General features: G+C 37.1%; 1 protein-coding gene across 16 annotated transcripts in view; it reads right to left on the reverse strand.

Annotated features, from left to right (window-relative positions):
* Positions 1-15,877, reverse strand: part of DLG1 (discs large MAGUK scaffold protein 1) — a 141,290-nt gene that overhangs the window by 48,847 nt on the left and 76,566 nt on the right. For 10 of the 16 annotated variants that reach the window (XM_036388480.2, XM_054515888.1, XM_036388481.2 and 7 more), the window contains 3 exons: positions 6,233-6,325; positions 2,846-2,899; positions 388-438 (listed from right to left, as the gene is read on the reverse strand). In XM_036388480.2, the coding sequence (XP_036244373.1) occupies positions 388-438; positions 2,846-2,899; positions 6,233-6,325 (198 nt within the window). The remainder of the gene's footprint in view (positions 1-387; positions 439-2,845; positions 2,900-6,232; positions 6,326-15,877) is intronic. The other 6 variants (XM_036388482.2, XM_036388471.2, XM_036388472.2 and 3 more) reach the window with 1 other exon arrangement.

The raw sequence follows: 15,877 nt of genomic DNA on the forward strand, positions 1-15,877 counted from the left end.
AAAACCTAACAAAGAAATGCATGTGACAAGATGTCACTTGTAATCTCAATATAAAACTTAATAGTATATAAGCCTATGAGAAAAATAGCAATACAGGAGATTAAATCAGAATCTCTGTTGTTAGTCTCTACAAGTCTAGGTAGCAACATTAAATGCAGGACATCTTAGAAGAGATCACTCCCCCATTTTACTCTCAATTGGCAAGGATATTAATAAAACTTTCAATTCCTGCTTAGCAACTGAATGTACTTTTTTTTTAAATTAGGTTAAATAATCTACCTAAAATAAAAAAATAAAGAGTAAGAATTAGTTTGGATTGCCATTTTTCATATTAAAGTATCATAAATTCCATTTCAAACAGAGTACAGAGGACATTTAGCATGTTACCCTTTCAAGAGTAATTTCTTCATACTCGTAGTCTGCATCGGTGCCATTGACCTATTAAAAAAGAGATAAATGAGACTTACAGAGAATCCTACACTTTACACAACCCATTTTGCTTGGTTGGAAGTTCACTCCCATCAAATCTCAGCTGATTCACCGTGATCACTGGGCTCAGAGGGGACATGTGATTTTCCCACCACTCTGTGTTTATGAATCAGACAATCTTTTTGTATGAGTTTAAAAGGTGCCTGTTCAGAGAGCAGACGGCTCCACACAACTACTGTAGGGCACAGGCCCTCTGCTTCTGATTGCCAGAAAGGAAAAATGCTCTGGAGATCCTCAGATGTTCCTCAGGCTATACAGCAACTTGAAACTGAGAATAAAGATAGAGAATGTGGGATAGAGAAGAATTGTAAGGAAGAACAGAGCAGCATTTCTTCTTATTGTTACACACCAAGCAGAGAAAAATCAAAGATTGATGCTTTATATAATCTCATGAGAAATAGGCAAGACCCTTCTAAAGTAATATTTAACAACTGTTTGTACTACTATTTATCATGTCACATACAAATTAAAGTTCAGCAATTAAAAATAGGGACAAAAAAGAGTAAAAGACTTTAGAAGAATACTTTATAAAGCTTGATGAAAAACTGAAATGCTAGAAAGAAGCCTTGTCATCCTCCATTTAGAAAGGATACCCACATTCTTTGCTACCTACAGAATAAGGAAAGAATCAAATACCAGAAGCAAAAAAAAAATCAAAACTAACCAAAATCAATTAAATAACAAATTCTAAATCATATTTTTATATTCAAGAGTAAGTTTTTTTCCAAGATACCTTGGAACTCAAATTCTTTCCTCCACAGTTACCTACAGCAGTTACAGACAACTCCCTAATCCTAGCCTTTTCAGATGAAATATTTAACAAGGTAAAATATAGCATTTATACTACTACTTTACAAAGGACCTTGTCTACCCTTAAGATACAGAATATCTGGAAAGACTTCTGTAGTCTTAACACACTAAAGATAAAAAACATATATAGAAGAAAGCTTTTTAAAATCTGACCATTTCCTAGCAGAGACTTTAAAAAAAGAATTAATTCACCCCAAATAAAATTAAGACGAAGCTACTTCCTTCCTCCTATGTTTATTAAACATATTTAAATGCACCAAAAGCTGGCAATGCCATGACTTCTACAGGCTGTCTAATATCAAGCTCTTTTATCCCTCACTCCCTAATTATATCTCCCCTGACAATAGAAGCCATATCCATTCCACACATAACAGATTCATCTTTGCAAAGTACCTCAAAAATGATTATGTCCATAGCAGTTTGTTCAGTGGAAAAGATACAGTGGTTTTAACACATGATATTTCTCTATTAAAAAGGGATGAGGTCCTGACCTTCTGAATCCATGAAACTGGATCTATTGCTACACCAACACAAAAGAAGCCACTGTGATCAAGAAGTTTTGATGGTAGCTTAGTCCTTGAGCTATTACCTACAGGAATGACAACATGTGCTAACTGAAGCAGTCATCCAGCATTACAGTACCTGCAAAAGGTTCATGATGATTGATCAGTGTGCAGTGCTCTTTTCTTTTTTATTAAATAAATAACAAGGATGATTAATCATTTCCCTATTCACTGCCATTACACAAAACAAAGCTGATCCTAATATATTTAAGCAGTCTCTTATTTCCATGTACAAAGGTCTTTAATCCAATTTAAAATATCTTCTACATAAACAGGAGCAAAGACCTCCATCACTTTATCTTCTCCTTTGGCTTAGTTCTATACTCTCTCTTTTTTTGAAAAATTACCTTTGAATTTATTCATTTAACAAACCAAACATTAGCAGAGACAGAAGCAAGAATATATCACTGACCCAGTCTATCTTTTCCAAGTTTTCAAGGGATCTCACACCTATTAAGCTAAGCTTTATTCCCCTAGATAGAAGACTTTATAAGTAAATGTTGTAATTATGCCTGACAAATGAACAGCTCAGCCTCCACATAACTACACTTATTACCTTAACATTTCAAACAGAACCAACTCATTTTTATGAACATTTATAGCACTAAAACCTTAAGTATAGCCACTGCATGAAGAAATGTTTTTATGAGAAGTGCAACAGAAATGGCACATTAAATATTAAAGTATCTGCCTGCACAGTTGAAGAAACAGATTGTTCTCTGACACTGAACCTCTGGGATCTCAGTTGTGTTTTGCACTGCCATACACTGGTACACAGAAAACTTCCCACCTGAAATCTGCAACATGTTTTTTTTTCATGAAACAGCTATTTAAGGAGTTTAAGTGACCATCATGAGAGCTGACAAAATCAAGCACCATTCAGAGAGATAAAATAGGTCTTCTTAAACAGCAACAACAGGTGTACCCAAATACATTCATAAAACATGATTTAAAGTTATAAGTGAAAGCAAGTGTAGACTTACATATGTTGAAGTCTCCAAAGAATCTGTATTCACCAGCACTGGAGGGGGATTTGCCTTTAAAAATGAAAAAAAAAATTACAAAGCATAAGAAAATGTACTATTACTGATAATTTTACAGCATTTAACTTGCTGGCTTTCTCAAAGTTCTGTTAAAAGGCAGCCTGACCTTGAGAATCTCAAAACTGACCTTCTAAAACACTTGTTACTATCCTGGACAAATTGCTTCCCTGACATGAACCTACACCATTAGAGAAGTCTGAGATCATATTTAATATCTAAATTCTGACATTTATTACCTTGTTTTTCAAAAGAAAACCTGAGTCATGCTACCATTTGACATGATGCCAGTTGCCCCAGTACTTGTGGTATGATATGCAGAGTTTGTTTTACCACTCAGTATCTCAAAACCAATTTTCAGTGGATTCAATTTCCCTTTCTTCCCATCAGGAGCAGTGAACCACCACCTTCAAAAACTGCAAAATGGAAACCTGCAGAAACGCAACTTAAGCAAGAAAGGACCTACAGAACTGACTTGCAAAAGCAAACCCACAGCAGACATTCATTTACCCCACAGCAGCATGGGCTTCCATAGAAAATTGTTAAGGATTTACAAGCATAAGCAGTCAGAGATTATTGCCACAGAAAGCTGAAATAATATTAGCATTTTTACAAGCCAGGAACCAGTAGAGTAAGTTTACACTTTTAGTCTCATACACTGAGAATTTTTCTGTGAAAAATGTGGTTTCAACTAAAAGAAAATCCATAGGAACTAATGGCATTTTGTTGAAATGTTTCCAAATAAACAGATTTCCCAATTATCCATCAACTATCTGCCTTTAAAATGTTCCTAGAGCATCTAGCCTGCTCTAGGAACGTAAGTCAAACAAACAAACAGTGTCCAGATATAGAACAGACTCCAAATACTGTTAATTATTAAATTCAGTGGCACTAAACAAAGTTAATCTCCTTATTGCTTTAATTAATCTGAGGGGGGTTTAATATGTATAAAAATACATTATCTTTAAAATTATGACATTCCTTTTTTTAATCTCCTAGGGGGGTGTGTGTGTGTGGAAATAAATTTAGGGATAGTTTAATAGGCTGCAAAAGAAGCCAGTATTAAACTCATGCAAAGGCAAAGTTATGACCTGCAAAAACATGACAATTGCATTAACCTATTCATATTCTGCATTTTTGTTTCATTACTATGACAGCAACATACTTCTGAAGAATTTACGATTTTTAAAGGCTCCTAAACCTAGGAAGTGATGACTCAGAAGTGCCTTTCAAAAGGCTGAGATGAATAATCTCCCATCATTAGACAGAAGCCATCAATCTGCTATCGAGTGTCAGAAATTAAGCCTGTGTGACTTAGTAAGTACTAAAATCAGGTGGGACCTACACATGTTAACAGAGCAGACAATTAAAAGTAAGAGGAAACAAAAAGGATGACACATATGACTGTCAATATGCAATCAAAAGCCTTTCTCACCCAGCAGTTCTCTCAATAGAGCCTGGCACATTTCATGCAGTAAAGACATTAAGCACTAGTTATTAACGTCACAATAAAAATCTCTGTCAAAACAACACTATCCTTCACAACCATTTTTTGCCACTAAGTTAACTTTCCTTTTCTGCTTCTTATTCAAGTGCAGGTTCTATCAAAATAAGAGTAAATTAAAATTAAGATCCTGTACTAAAAATCCCAACCTAGGTTACAATAAATATAACCATATGTTTTAATAAAAACATATGTTTTTATTGTTTTCCTCAGAAGAAAGCAAGGTTTAATTGCTCAGTCATGTTCTTTCACTCCATTTTGGAATGTATTTTTATTTAATACCAGGATTCTGTATTATCCAATTATATTCAACATACACAGCACCAGTGAAAGCTGGTTCCCCATTAATTTTATTTTTGAGGCAGACAAGTGTTCTTATTTTCATGTTAAAAAAAAGGACAACTAAAGGCAAAGTTGCTGTTAGTAGGTGAGCTTTGGTAAACAATATGTTTGAGATACAAATCAGCTAACCAATGTAAAACCCCTTCTGTAAGTTAAATCATTGTTCCTAACACTCCTATATTTATCCAAACTCTCCATCAAGCAGCAGCAATTTACCATCTTTTCATGATGAATGAAAACAGCTGTGCCAGGCTTTCCAAAGGTACCATCTGGACATGGTTGCACTGGCCTGTGCACCTCAAATCTTGATGTGGGCACAACCCCTCTATTAGAAGGGAGTATTTCTAAAACTAATCAAATTTCTGTCTTCATGGTGGAAGAAGTACAGGTGAGAGATTCAAAAAAACACACACGTACTGGAAATTGTCCTATAAAACAGGGAACTACAAAAAGTTTTGCTAATTATGGAATATGCAAAAAATAAAAACTCAGCAAAGACAAAGATTACCACCAGTTGCAAGGTTAGTCAAGTAGCCTAAAAGTAAAAATCAAGAAAAAAAATACTGATGTCCATACTACAAAAATTTTCCAGTAATATTCTGGATAGCTTAACTTCCTTTTAAAGTTAATAAATATCTGTCATCAAACGATTCCAAAAATTAATCCATCTTTTCAGAAGGTGTGGACTCATCATTTCAGATTTCTGCACTGAAAGTTACAAAAAAAAAAAGAGCAGGATGACAATCTATTTGCAGCAATGTAACTGCTGGCTATCTTGGGTTGTTGCATAGCTTGCCATGCTGTGGTCTCATATTCCAAATTACATGGAAATACTAACATTAAGTTATGTTACTGCCTTCACTCACCTTGACAGGGTTTGGTTTCTGTTTTGGGGGGTGTTTGGACACTATGGGACCTAAAGGATGAAGGCTCAGAAGGGAAACATTTTACGAGTCAAATATGTTAGGAATGGCGAGGTAAAAAATCTCTTTTGTATTCTAAATGTCCCCCAAAACAGTAATACCAATAAATGGGTGGAGAACATGAGAAACACCATGCAAGTGCAACCAAAGAAAGACATATATGAAGTATTTATAGGAGATGAGAAAACATTTTCTTTAGAAATAAATTAAGCAATAACGCTTTAGTTCGGATGCAATGGCTCTGAAGTTACTATGTGAACACAAAATATCCTATCCCACAAAATATCCAATATATATTGGTTTTTTCCATTCTTCTGGTTATTTTTTCTTTAGTTTTTTTCACAACTTACTAGTCACTTCTATATGAAAATATGAATATTTTAATGTACTAAAAGCTGTCATAAAATGAACAAAAGTTAGGGCGAAATTCTAGTTATTTAACACTTCACCTCAAAACTGAGTGCGGAGTAGCAAAAGGCGTATTTCAGCAAAGCAACAAAACAAATTAAAGAAATAAAAGTTGAACAAGTTTAATAAAACAAAACAAAACAGCATAAAAACCTGTGGTATGGTGGATGGGATGGTCTCAGCAGGGACTGGTGGGACAGGGATCACAGGGACAATGGGAGAAGAGGAAGGAACAGCTTCTGTGGGCTAAAAATCACCAACAAAATGTCAAAAATAAGGAAAACTAGAAAAACAGTTTCAAACAAACAAGACTCAAATGTAACACCATAAACGACTATGAACTAGCACATCCATGGATTTGGGGCCTAACTGCAATGCAGAACAGTCCCCATGAGCCACACTGCTCATGGCAGCACATTCCCAGCACTGCACTGATGGTGAGGAGTCCAAAATAGCTGGACATGCCCAGGTGGTTGCACCATACCCCAAGGGACTCCCCCTGCAGCACTGAGACTTTGGGCTCCAACAAAAAACCTGCTCAGCTCAATGAACAGACTCAGGCTTTTTGTGGGCTGGTTTCACAACAGAATCCCTTCACCAATATACAACACAGTGCAAAAGCAGTGAAATAGGCTGAATAGCACTCAACAAAGCTAATATTCCTCTTTGATAAAGAGGAAAAATCAGAAGTACTTTATGGTTTCTAAACTTAGCAAAAATCAAAGAAAACCTTTCAGTCAAATGGGTGGAAGGTGCTAAAACAGCTTCGATTTATCTCTCACAGATCTTCACACAGGTTTACCAAACATCTGCAGACTAGGACAATTTTGGTCTTAAGAATCTTCATTAAAATAATAACCAGGGAACCTAGTGACACTCAAGCTGCAAAGGAATAAGATTCCAAACAGCATTTTGAGCAAAACATTGACTCAAATGTCTTTGAGATGTTCACATACCGCTTGTCAACAAGCTGTCAGCAACATAAACTGCTGGCAACTATCATCAACATTACAAGCTGAACAGCAGATCAAAGCTGTTTAGATGTTCCAAGACATTCTTGTGATCGTTAAAAATAATGAAGCATAATGACAAAAGAAAATACTAAATCCCAAAAGTGAACAAAACCCCCAGAACATGAGTATTAAACGTTTTAAAAGTTTGAGATACCTTAAAATACAAAGCACCATACATCAACAGCAGCCAGCCAAATTAAAGAGTAATAGCAAATAATGCTATTTGCATTAAGAGTCCAAGAACACCAACACATATTAAATGTACATATGGTATTTCTACAGGGTTTTTTCAGCTCAAAGTCAATCCTCCCAAAATGAAAGCTGGTGAAAAACATTGCAATTACTGAAAGATGCAAGAACAAAATAGTTTGGTATCTTGAGAGTTAATCCTAATGTCATAAAGCATTCTTACATCTACAGACTAAAGCACAGTATTTCAAGTGCTTAAAAAGAGGAAGGTAGGGGAGAATCTAAATTGGTCTGGAAAAATATTAATATGCCTTTTGCAAAGGATGCAGGAACTGCTCAGTGCAATTAACCTGTGGCTCCTGAAAGAACAACACAGGCTTTAGATGACAGATCAAAGTAAACAGCTCAAGCACCAATTTGGCCCTACCCATGCAAAATATGAGACACCCCTTTAAGTCTGCCTTGTTCCAAAGTAAGTGGATTTTTGTATTTAACCCACACACAGTAAGTCCTTCAGTGTGGAAATACCAACTAATATGTAGGTAAATCAGAGCACCATACACATCCTCAAGGAGGCCAGCTAAGCCAGCAAATTCTGTAAAATTCAGCAAATTCTGTTCTTAGGAAACAACAAAGAGATACACTTTGGAGAGCAAAAATCAAGCAAAACGAAACTTTCAAGAAATTACTGTAAACCCCCATATTGTATAAAGTACAGCAACATTCACTGGAAAACAAGAGAACAAGTATTCCGTTGCCAATCTGATTTCAATAATCACTACTTTGATTTCTAGAAATAAAATACAAAAGAAAAGTTGGTAAGAAAGTCATTAGAAACAGAAGGGATAAAACTACACAAAGAAAAGAATGCAACATACTTCCTACAGTTTGCACAAAAATGCTCATCTCCAAACACACAGGGCAGCACCTACCTTTCCTAAAGAGCAATTCGAGCAGGAGCCATCAGACACCCAACCACTAGCAGCTTTTACTTTTGCTGTGCTTTTTGTAGGGCTCTTTTTTACACTGTCCCGTAGGTTTGTGAATTTCCCTCGGTGTTTGGCAGCTGCTGGCAGCGTGCAGGAGCTGAAAGGTGCCCGCGGCGGGTGCCGCAGCAGCTGCCTTGGCTGCAGAGGAGCAGCTTCGTGTATTTCCAGTCTTGGGCTCCTCATTGCATCAGGGTGCTTGAGCGTTCCCATCTCACCACCATGAGCACTCATCAAAGTCACAACACTGAGAGTCCTTTTTGAAAAGAAAAAAAAACCAACCAAAAAACCCCAAAAAACCAACCCAAATGGAAAAAAAAACCAAACCGCCAAACAGCCAACCAAAAACACCCAGCCAAACTATGGAGGGAAAATAAAGGAAAATATTTCTTCCTGAGGAAGTTAAAAATATGTTTTCTAGATTATGGTCATAGGAAGAAGCCCTACATGCTCTGCATTAGCTAGGTCTGCATGTTGTGTGCTCTCTCACTCTATTTAAAGAGCACCATTGAACCACCACACAACAGTCAATTTGCTGGGCACAAATAATCAATGCAATGCACAAATTATTGAATAGAAGGCAAAAGTCATCTGACTATTATAAAGAAGCTCCAAAGGTTATTTCTCCCAAAACCTCCTACAACCCCTTCATTTTGCTCCATTTAACCACCTCAAAACTTTTCCAAGGCTTACATCCAGAAATTTTTTAATCCCTCTGCTGTTCTGAATGCTTCTTGGGGCGGAAAATTAATGAATTTACAAGCAGTTTATGATGGAAAATACATGAATTGTGAGTGGGCAGATACATTGTACAAGATTTCAACATTAAAATGTCAAAGAAAAAAAATTTTTAATACCATAATAATAAGAACTACTTTGTGTTAACAACTTCAAGAGTTGTATTTCCTTGAAATGCAGCAGTACCACGAAACCACAATTTTCAGGCACACACTGTTTAAAATTTTTTTTTTTAATTTAAGATATTTAAATGAACATTTAAATGTATATTTAAATGAGGATTTTATTATTAATTCAATTTTTAATGCTAAGGATGTATGACCTCTACATGACATTTTTATTCCAATATTCAAAACAAAAAAAGCTCCAAAATTAATCCTTCCCCCATTCCCCCCAAAAAATACAAAAGGAGGAAACAGCTTGATTTAATCACATTGTTGAATATGAAACTTTACCAGCCTATTTTAAATTCTAGAAAAAGGAAAGGGTCAAAGGTGATTTCCCAGCATCTATATGAAAATTGACAGCTAAATACACCTATATTCCCAGCCTGACAGAGGAAAGAAGTGGGCTCAAATCAGCGGCCACAGAGTTCTCAGCAGGGTACCCACAACCAGCACTGGCACAGTGTGCAGCACCTGCCTCTTGCCCAGTGGGTCTTCTCCAGGAATATTCTGTGGATCTGAATTTCTGGTCCTGGGTATGATGAGAATGAAGGACACCAGCCCATAGGAAACAACTTGATTAGGTCAGCTGTACTGTATTTAGCTAGTATGGAGAGGTTTCATCAGTTCACAGCATTAAAACATGGTTATTCTCCATCTCACATTACACCTTCCTACAGCAAATGTGAATATTTAAATTATGAGTCAGCAGAATTTTTACATGCAGAAAAAAGGAAGAGACATACAGACCTAAGCACAAACATTTCCAGTTATTTATAGCATGAATATTAGGAGATAAATAGGTACTGACAGATGCTCCTCTAATCACCAAGAGCTGCCATGTCTCATCTTCTATCCAGAAGGGATGTAATCAAGAGCTGCCGAACGTTTCATTACTGCAATATTCATAACGCAGAGACAGAAATGTCTCTGGCCAGTGACAGGAAACCAGAAATGTGTTGGCCATGGCCAACATTCTCAGACTTGTGCAGGCACACAGCAGGGATGTCTTCGGTCTGTGAAGCATTCAGGAGCTGGAGGACTGGGTCCCCCTAACACATGTGGGCAGGTGCACCCAGGTTGTTCTGTTCCAGAAAGCCCAGGAGCCTGTGGGGTTTGATACTGAAGGGCAAAGGCAGAGATGAAGATAAGCATGTTGTGGATGTGCATGAAGGTAACTAGCTCAAAACCAGCACATCATAACTTCTCCTTTGAGAAATGTCCACAGATGCTTCAATACTGAGCATCTCTGAGGCACACTCTTCAGCCTGCAGCGGTTACTGGGATGGAGCTGTCCTCTGTTGAAGGCCATATATCAGAATCCTCTTTGGCAACAGCCTGCTAAATGGCAGATTTTGGAGACCACAAACATTTATTTTCCAGAGACGTTCAAGACTGCTTGAGGTTTAGCAGGGTACATTTATGCCATCCATTTTACTTCCATATCAGTACCCAGCATGACATTGCCTAACTACTAATAGACAATACTAACGTCTATTACATTAAAATGTAGAAAAGAAGCAGAAGAGGGGCTTGGGATGTAAGGCTTTTTGTCATGCATACAAAATAAAGCCCAAAACATGTGATGTTCCAGATTCAAAAGGAACATTTTATTCCTGGAGACATCAACTTTGTTGAAAACACATAGACCAAGTAGTGTGTTGACTAAAACAAAAATAAATTAACTTTTAAGAGTGCTAAGAAAATTGAGGGCAAGGGGAAGAGATGCTGAATACCACATTCTTGGAAATTCAGCTGTCTGGCTTCCTCTATTCTCCTCCAAAAAGAAAAGGTGAAGACAATGCAAAAGATGAGGCAAAGGAATTCACATATCTGCAGTGTGCTTTCAGACCTTTTGATTTCCATGGCAAAAGAAGAAACATTATGCAGCAGAAAACTGCTAAGAGCATGATTTTTTTTCTGGCAGTCATCATGCCTTTGGTCCCTGAGGTGATATCAATAAGATATCAACAATTAAAAGAAAACAAAACCTTGAAGGCAATTGTAGTTCCAAAAGCAACAGTCCAAGCACCAAAACACAGTCAAGGAACAGGCAAAAAAGAGGTACAGGCAAAATACTTAATCCATCCTGCATAGTGTGCCTTGAGATCTCCAGTGAAAAAGCTCAGGCTGCACTGAAATTTCAGTGGTAGAAATGTCAGTATAGAAAGGGACTACAGCATAATCAAAGTTTAGTAATGCCTATACAGAACCACTATGGTGTAAACAAAATGAAAACATAATGAAAAAAACCACAAGAAAAGGCAGAGAAGACATGAAGAATGTTATTAAAAGAGATTAATCAGATATTTGAGAGACATGGGGATCAGTCTGCCCAATTATATTCACATGTGAGGTAAAGGCAGAGCCTGCCTTGGAGTCACATTGGTAGAATAAAAAAACCTGCTGATGCCTTGAGAGGCTACCCAGGACAGAGGCTAGACAGTGTTAAAGGAATAAAGCAGATATTTATTAAAAGGCCTTCTAAGGATACACCTTGGGCAGTACAAGAGCCTGGCCATGGCTACACCCACGATGGATGAGGGTCACGAATTTTCACACTTTTATAAGTTTTGGTCCATTTCCATATTGGGGTTGATTGTCCCATTACAGCTTTAGGTTATGCAGTCCCATCCTCCCAGATTGCTCTCCTCAATTCCTTGTTTATACTTTTTGGGCCAAAGCTGCAATGGTGTCCTTGGTTCTCAGGCTGAGGAAGGATTGTTTTGTCTGCCTCAACTATGAAGAGAACTTGCTAACACTTTATATAAAGTTCAGAGTTGTACACTAATGCAGTACAAAATCTGAAAAACATGAAAGCTACAACTTAGACATCATTGCAAAGCAGTGGAACACATGCACAACCCAAAGCCAGAAAATGCAGTTGTGTAACTGAAGCTGCACAGGTCTGGCAGATCACCTTTGACTGCAGAAAGCAAGTGTTCTCCACAGGCTGCTTTGATTAGTAGCATGAGCTGCTCTACTCTAATATCAAGTGCTAAGTGATTTTTCATAACCAGAGAGGGTTCAGGATCAGGTTGTGCTTTCATATTAAATACCAACTCTGAACAATTTGTTGCTAACACAAAGCTGAATCATCAATATTTTATTCTTTAAATTACCGCATCAAATATACAGGGCACACTTTGCAGCAATCTGTTAAAGTACCAGCAATCTTCTCTAAGTAGTTTTTCTTCTTTCCACATTCTCTACCACCCACTCAACAGCTGAGTAACAACAATACTCATAGAAAGGGAAAATAGTACTAATATTTCACCAGCAATGTCTTCTGCAAAGGTCTTTTTTAAAGCTTTGATGACCACTTTCATGACTTCAAAAAGCAATTCTAATAGCCAGAAGAATACTCTAAAAATAATTTTGTACTTCACCCTTCCCACTGCCTTCAAGCAGATACTCCAAAATCAGTAACTTCTGTTAATGTGACTTGACTGATGAAAACAAGTCCATATTCATCATCTCTTCTTGAAAGCAGGAAATAAAATATCTTCCAAAGTGCACAAAAATTCCAAAGTGCTAAGAAACAATTTTTGGTCCGATACCCACTGACAAAGCTGACTTTAAAAGGCATAGATTCTTTCTAGATATATAGGTTAAGGTCTGCCAGTGCAGTTTTGTATCTTTTCTCTGAACTACATCCTAGAATGCCACAGGACATGTCACTAGTGAAGTGTGCTATTTCCAGAAATTTGCATCCATCTTCCTCAAAATCACAAAAGTCAATACTCATCTCAAAATACCTTCAGGGATTTATAGACTGTTTCATGAAGCCTGACAGTGACAAGAACAAAGCACAACTGCCACTCATCCTCATTCCCAACCCATGCTATCCAAGTGTGCTGCCCAAAGGTTCTAACTGAACACACAATTAGCACTAAATTCATGAACCACCTCTGCTCTATTCCTCCCTAAATCAGTGCCAGCCTGTGGCCTTGGCAGGTCCTTAGTACCATGATGTCAGTGACTTGTGCTGTTAAGCTATAAATTTAAAGACATGCATATTTTTCCTGAGTGTATTTCTGCACTACTTCAAACAAAATGCAGCTTCAAGAGCATTTGAAAATGAAACATAACACAAGTACTTTTCTACAGCCCCAACTTTGGAATTCCAAAGAAATCAAATCAAAATGTTCAAGTTTCACAAGATCTAAAACCATGTAGAACTATCTGAACATAAGCAATCATGTTTCAAGTCAGGTATTGAAGAATCTATCTGAATTTTGAGAACTGCACAGACATAAGCCCTAACTCAGGCCAGGCAGGAGTCCTGTCATTGTTGACAAGCCAGTCTTGAGAGCAAAATATGCTGAATACACAGAATGGGAAGCAGAACTGCCAAACAAGACAATACCATTAACAGAAGAACAATTCACTATTACCTGACCAGGGAAATTATAAGTTTAATCAGGATGGCACCAAGCCTGGGTGGTTAGGATTAAGCCTTCCTAACATTCTTCACTGATGCAAAGATAACTTTGGGGTTCTGATTTGTGTTACTGACTCCTGCCCCTTTCAGGGGCTCTTGTTGTACCTTGCCATGACAGAGCAAAGACCATGGTGTCCCAAGGATGAAGGAATAAAACCCTAGACCTCCACCTGGATAATATCCAGGTCTCTCCAAAGAGAGTTTGGACAGAAAGCACAGCAAGAAAGAAGCTGAGTCTGAAGCCTGTCAGGGTCTGCCCACATAAGGAGGGGTAAGTTAGTACACAATGGTTTAACAATGAGACTTTGAGGACAGTCAAGTTCACCTTGGAGCTGTAACATAAGTTCTGTAATGAAGATATGAAGGTTCAAAGGTTTTTGGATCCCCAAAAGGAAAAGACAAACCCACCCAGAGCTTGTGGATTAAAAGTTCTAGTCTGAATGCCTGTGACATTACCTTGGCTCTCATCTTTTTCAGAGTGAACCACAGGCTCTTGAAAATCTTATCTCTGTGAGCAGACTATTTTAAAGACTCACCATTAGCATGCTAGATATTCTAAACTGTAGGGGTTATCTGGTTGCTTGATTTTGTGTTGTTGGGTTTTTTTTAACTCAGTCAACAAATTGATTCTCTAACCTAGTTTCCTCCTCAAACCCCACAGCATTTTACAATGAACTCAAATGAACTTAAATCTCTGAACTAAAAATATAAATAAATAGCTTTGAAGGGGGAAAACAAAGACAGCAGAAGATCAGTAAAATCACAGATGGTGAGGATGACCTGAACTGATTTAAAGACAAACATAATGTGTATTTACTCTTTCAATTCTTCACTGCAATCTTTATCTACAAAAACAGCCTAGTGAGGAGCAATGAGCCCCACAATTACCCAAGCCAAAATAAAGCAGCAGTGACAAACAGACTTTTACCTGCTGAGGCAGACTGTAGCTAAACTAGAGTTTTGTGTGTGAGACAAATGAACAACCACAGGGCAGAAATTGGCAACCTGGATCTACAAAACTATCACCAATGCTACCACACAGTATCTTATGGATGTTCAATGAGTAAAATTTTCAGGTGCTAAGAATCTCATGCAAATACAAACAGTCTCAATAGAACAAAAGTTCCAGCAACCAACCTGTTCTCTCTCTGTTAAGATCAAAAACTGGACTCTTGAAGCCTTGCCTTTTTATGTGAGGTATTCAGAAAGACTTTGCTCAAATTAATTTGTCCTGTCACATCTCTCAGGGACTGAGTTTCATCTCAGTCATATTCCAGATCCATAACATAAAAAATGTACACAAAGTCAACATTAGCTTTAGTAAAACTAAGTTGTGCCTTTTGTTTATCAAATACTCAGCAAAAGTCCAATACTGAACCCTTTGCAGCAGGGTCAGTCATCTGTATTCACCAAGCATCTCAATACTCTCAGCTCAAAGCAGAATTGCAAGGCTCCTCATTAAATTCATAAGTGCTATTGAGAATGAATTTAATGCATTTAATTTGCAACTTAAAGCAAGGCCTAGAAAGCTCCTTTTAAATAACATGAGCCTTAAGAATAATAGCTTTCATTATAATGCTAATGCATCCACAAAGAAGCCCAAGCAGGGTTTTAGCATCAAAAAGAGGCAAGACAAAGAAAAAACATATTCTAAGACTTTATTATAGAAAAATAATAGCAGCTCTCAGGTGTCAATATTTTAGTTTTTGATATTCACAGTAGAAAGGGTACGCTGTGCTAAGAAACTGAGATGTGATAAACTGTTCACTCCTAGGAGCATTATTAAATCAAAATACTTTGTTAAAGGCTGGGTACTGTTTACATGTTTCTCAGAACACATAATTTGCAATCATTTTTCAATTATTCAGGAAATAAGCAAACCTAGAAAGAATCTCATTCTGTTATTTCTAGTTAATTTAAAAATCAAACAAGTCCTATACCTATCTAGCTCTGATACTGAAAAGTGATCTCACTCAATACTAGAAACATGTCAATTACTCGTCAAACTATCTCACTACTCTACTCCAAAAGTTAACAAAACTTAATTAATTGGATTTTTTTAAATTGAGTAAATCTTCAAGAACCATTATTCATAATATATGAAAACTTTGCATGTGAATGTCATCTTAATTTAAGTACAATTAGATAAGAAACATTCAGGTTCACTTACAGCACCCCACCACCCTCAAAGTACTTGAAGGACAGTCTTAAAAGTAGGAGTAGTGAAGTGATCTGAAGCAAGTCAGTGAATCAGAACTAGAGTT

This window comes from Molothrus ater, chromosome 10, assembly GCF_012460135.2.
Source record: "Molothrus ater isolate BHLD 08-10-18 breed brown headed cowbird chromosome 10, BPBGC_Mater_1.1, whole genome shotgun sequence".
Classification (NCBI taxonomy): domain Eukaryota; kingdom Metazoa; phylum Chordata; class Aves; order Passeriformes; family Icteridae; genus Molothrus; species Molothrus ater.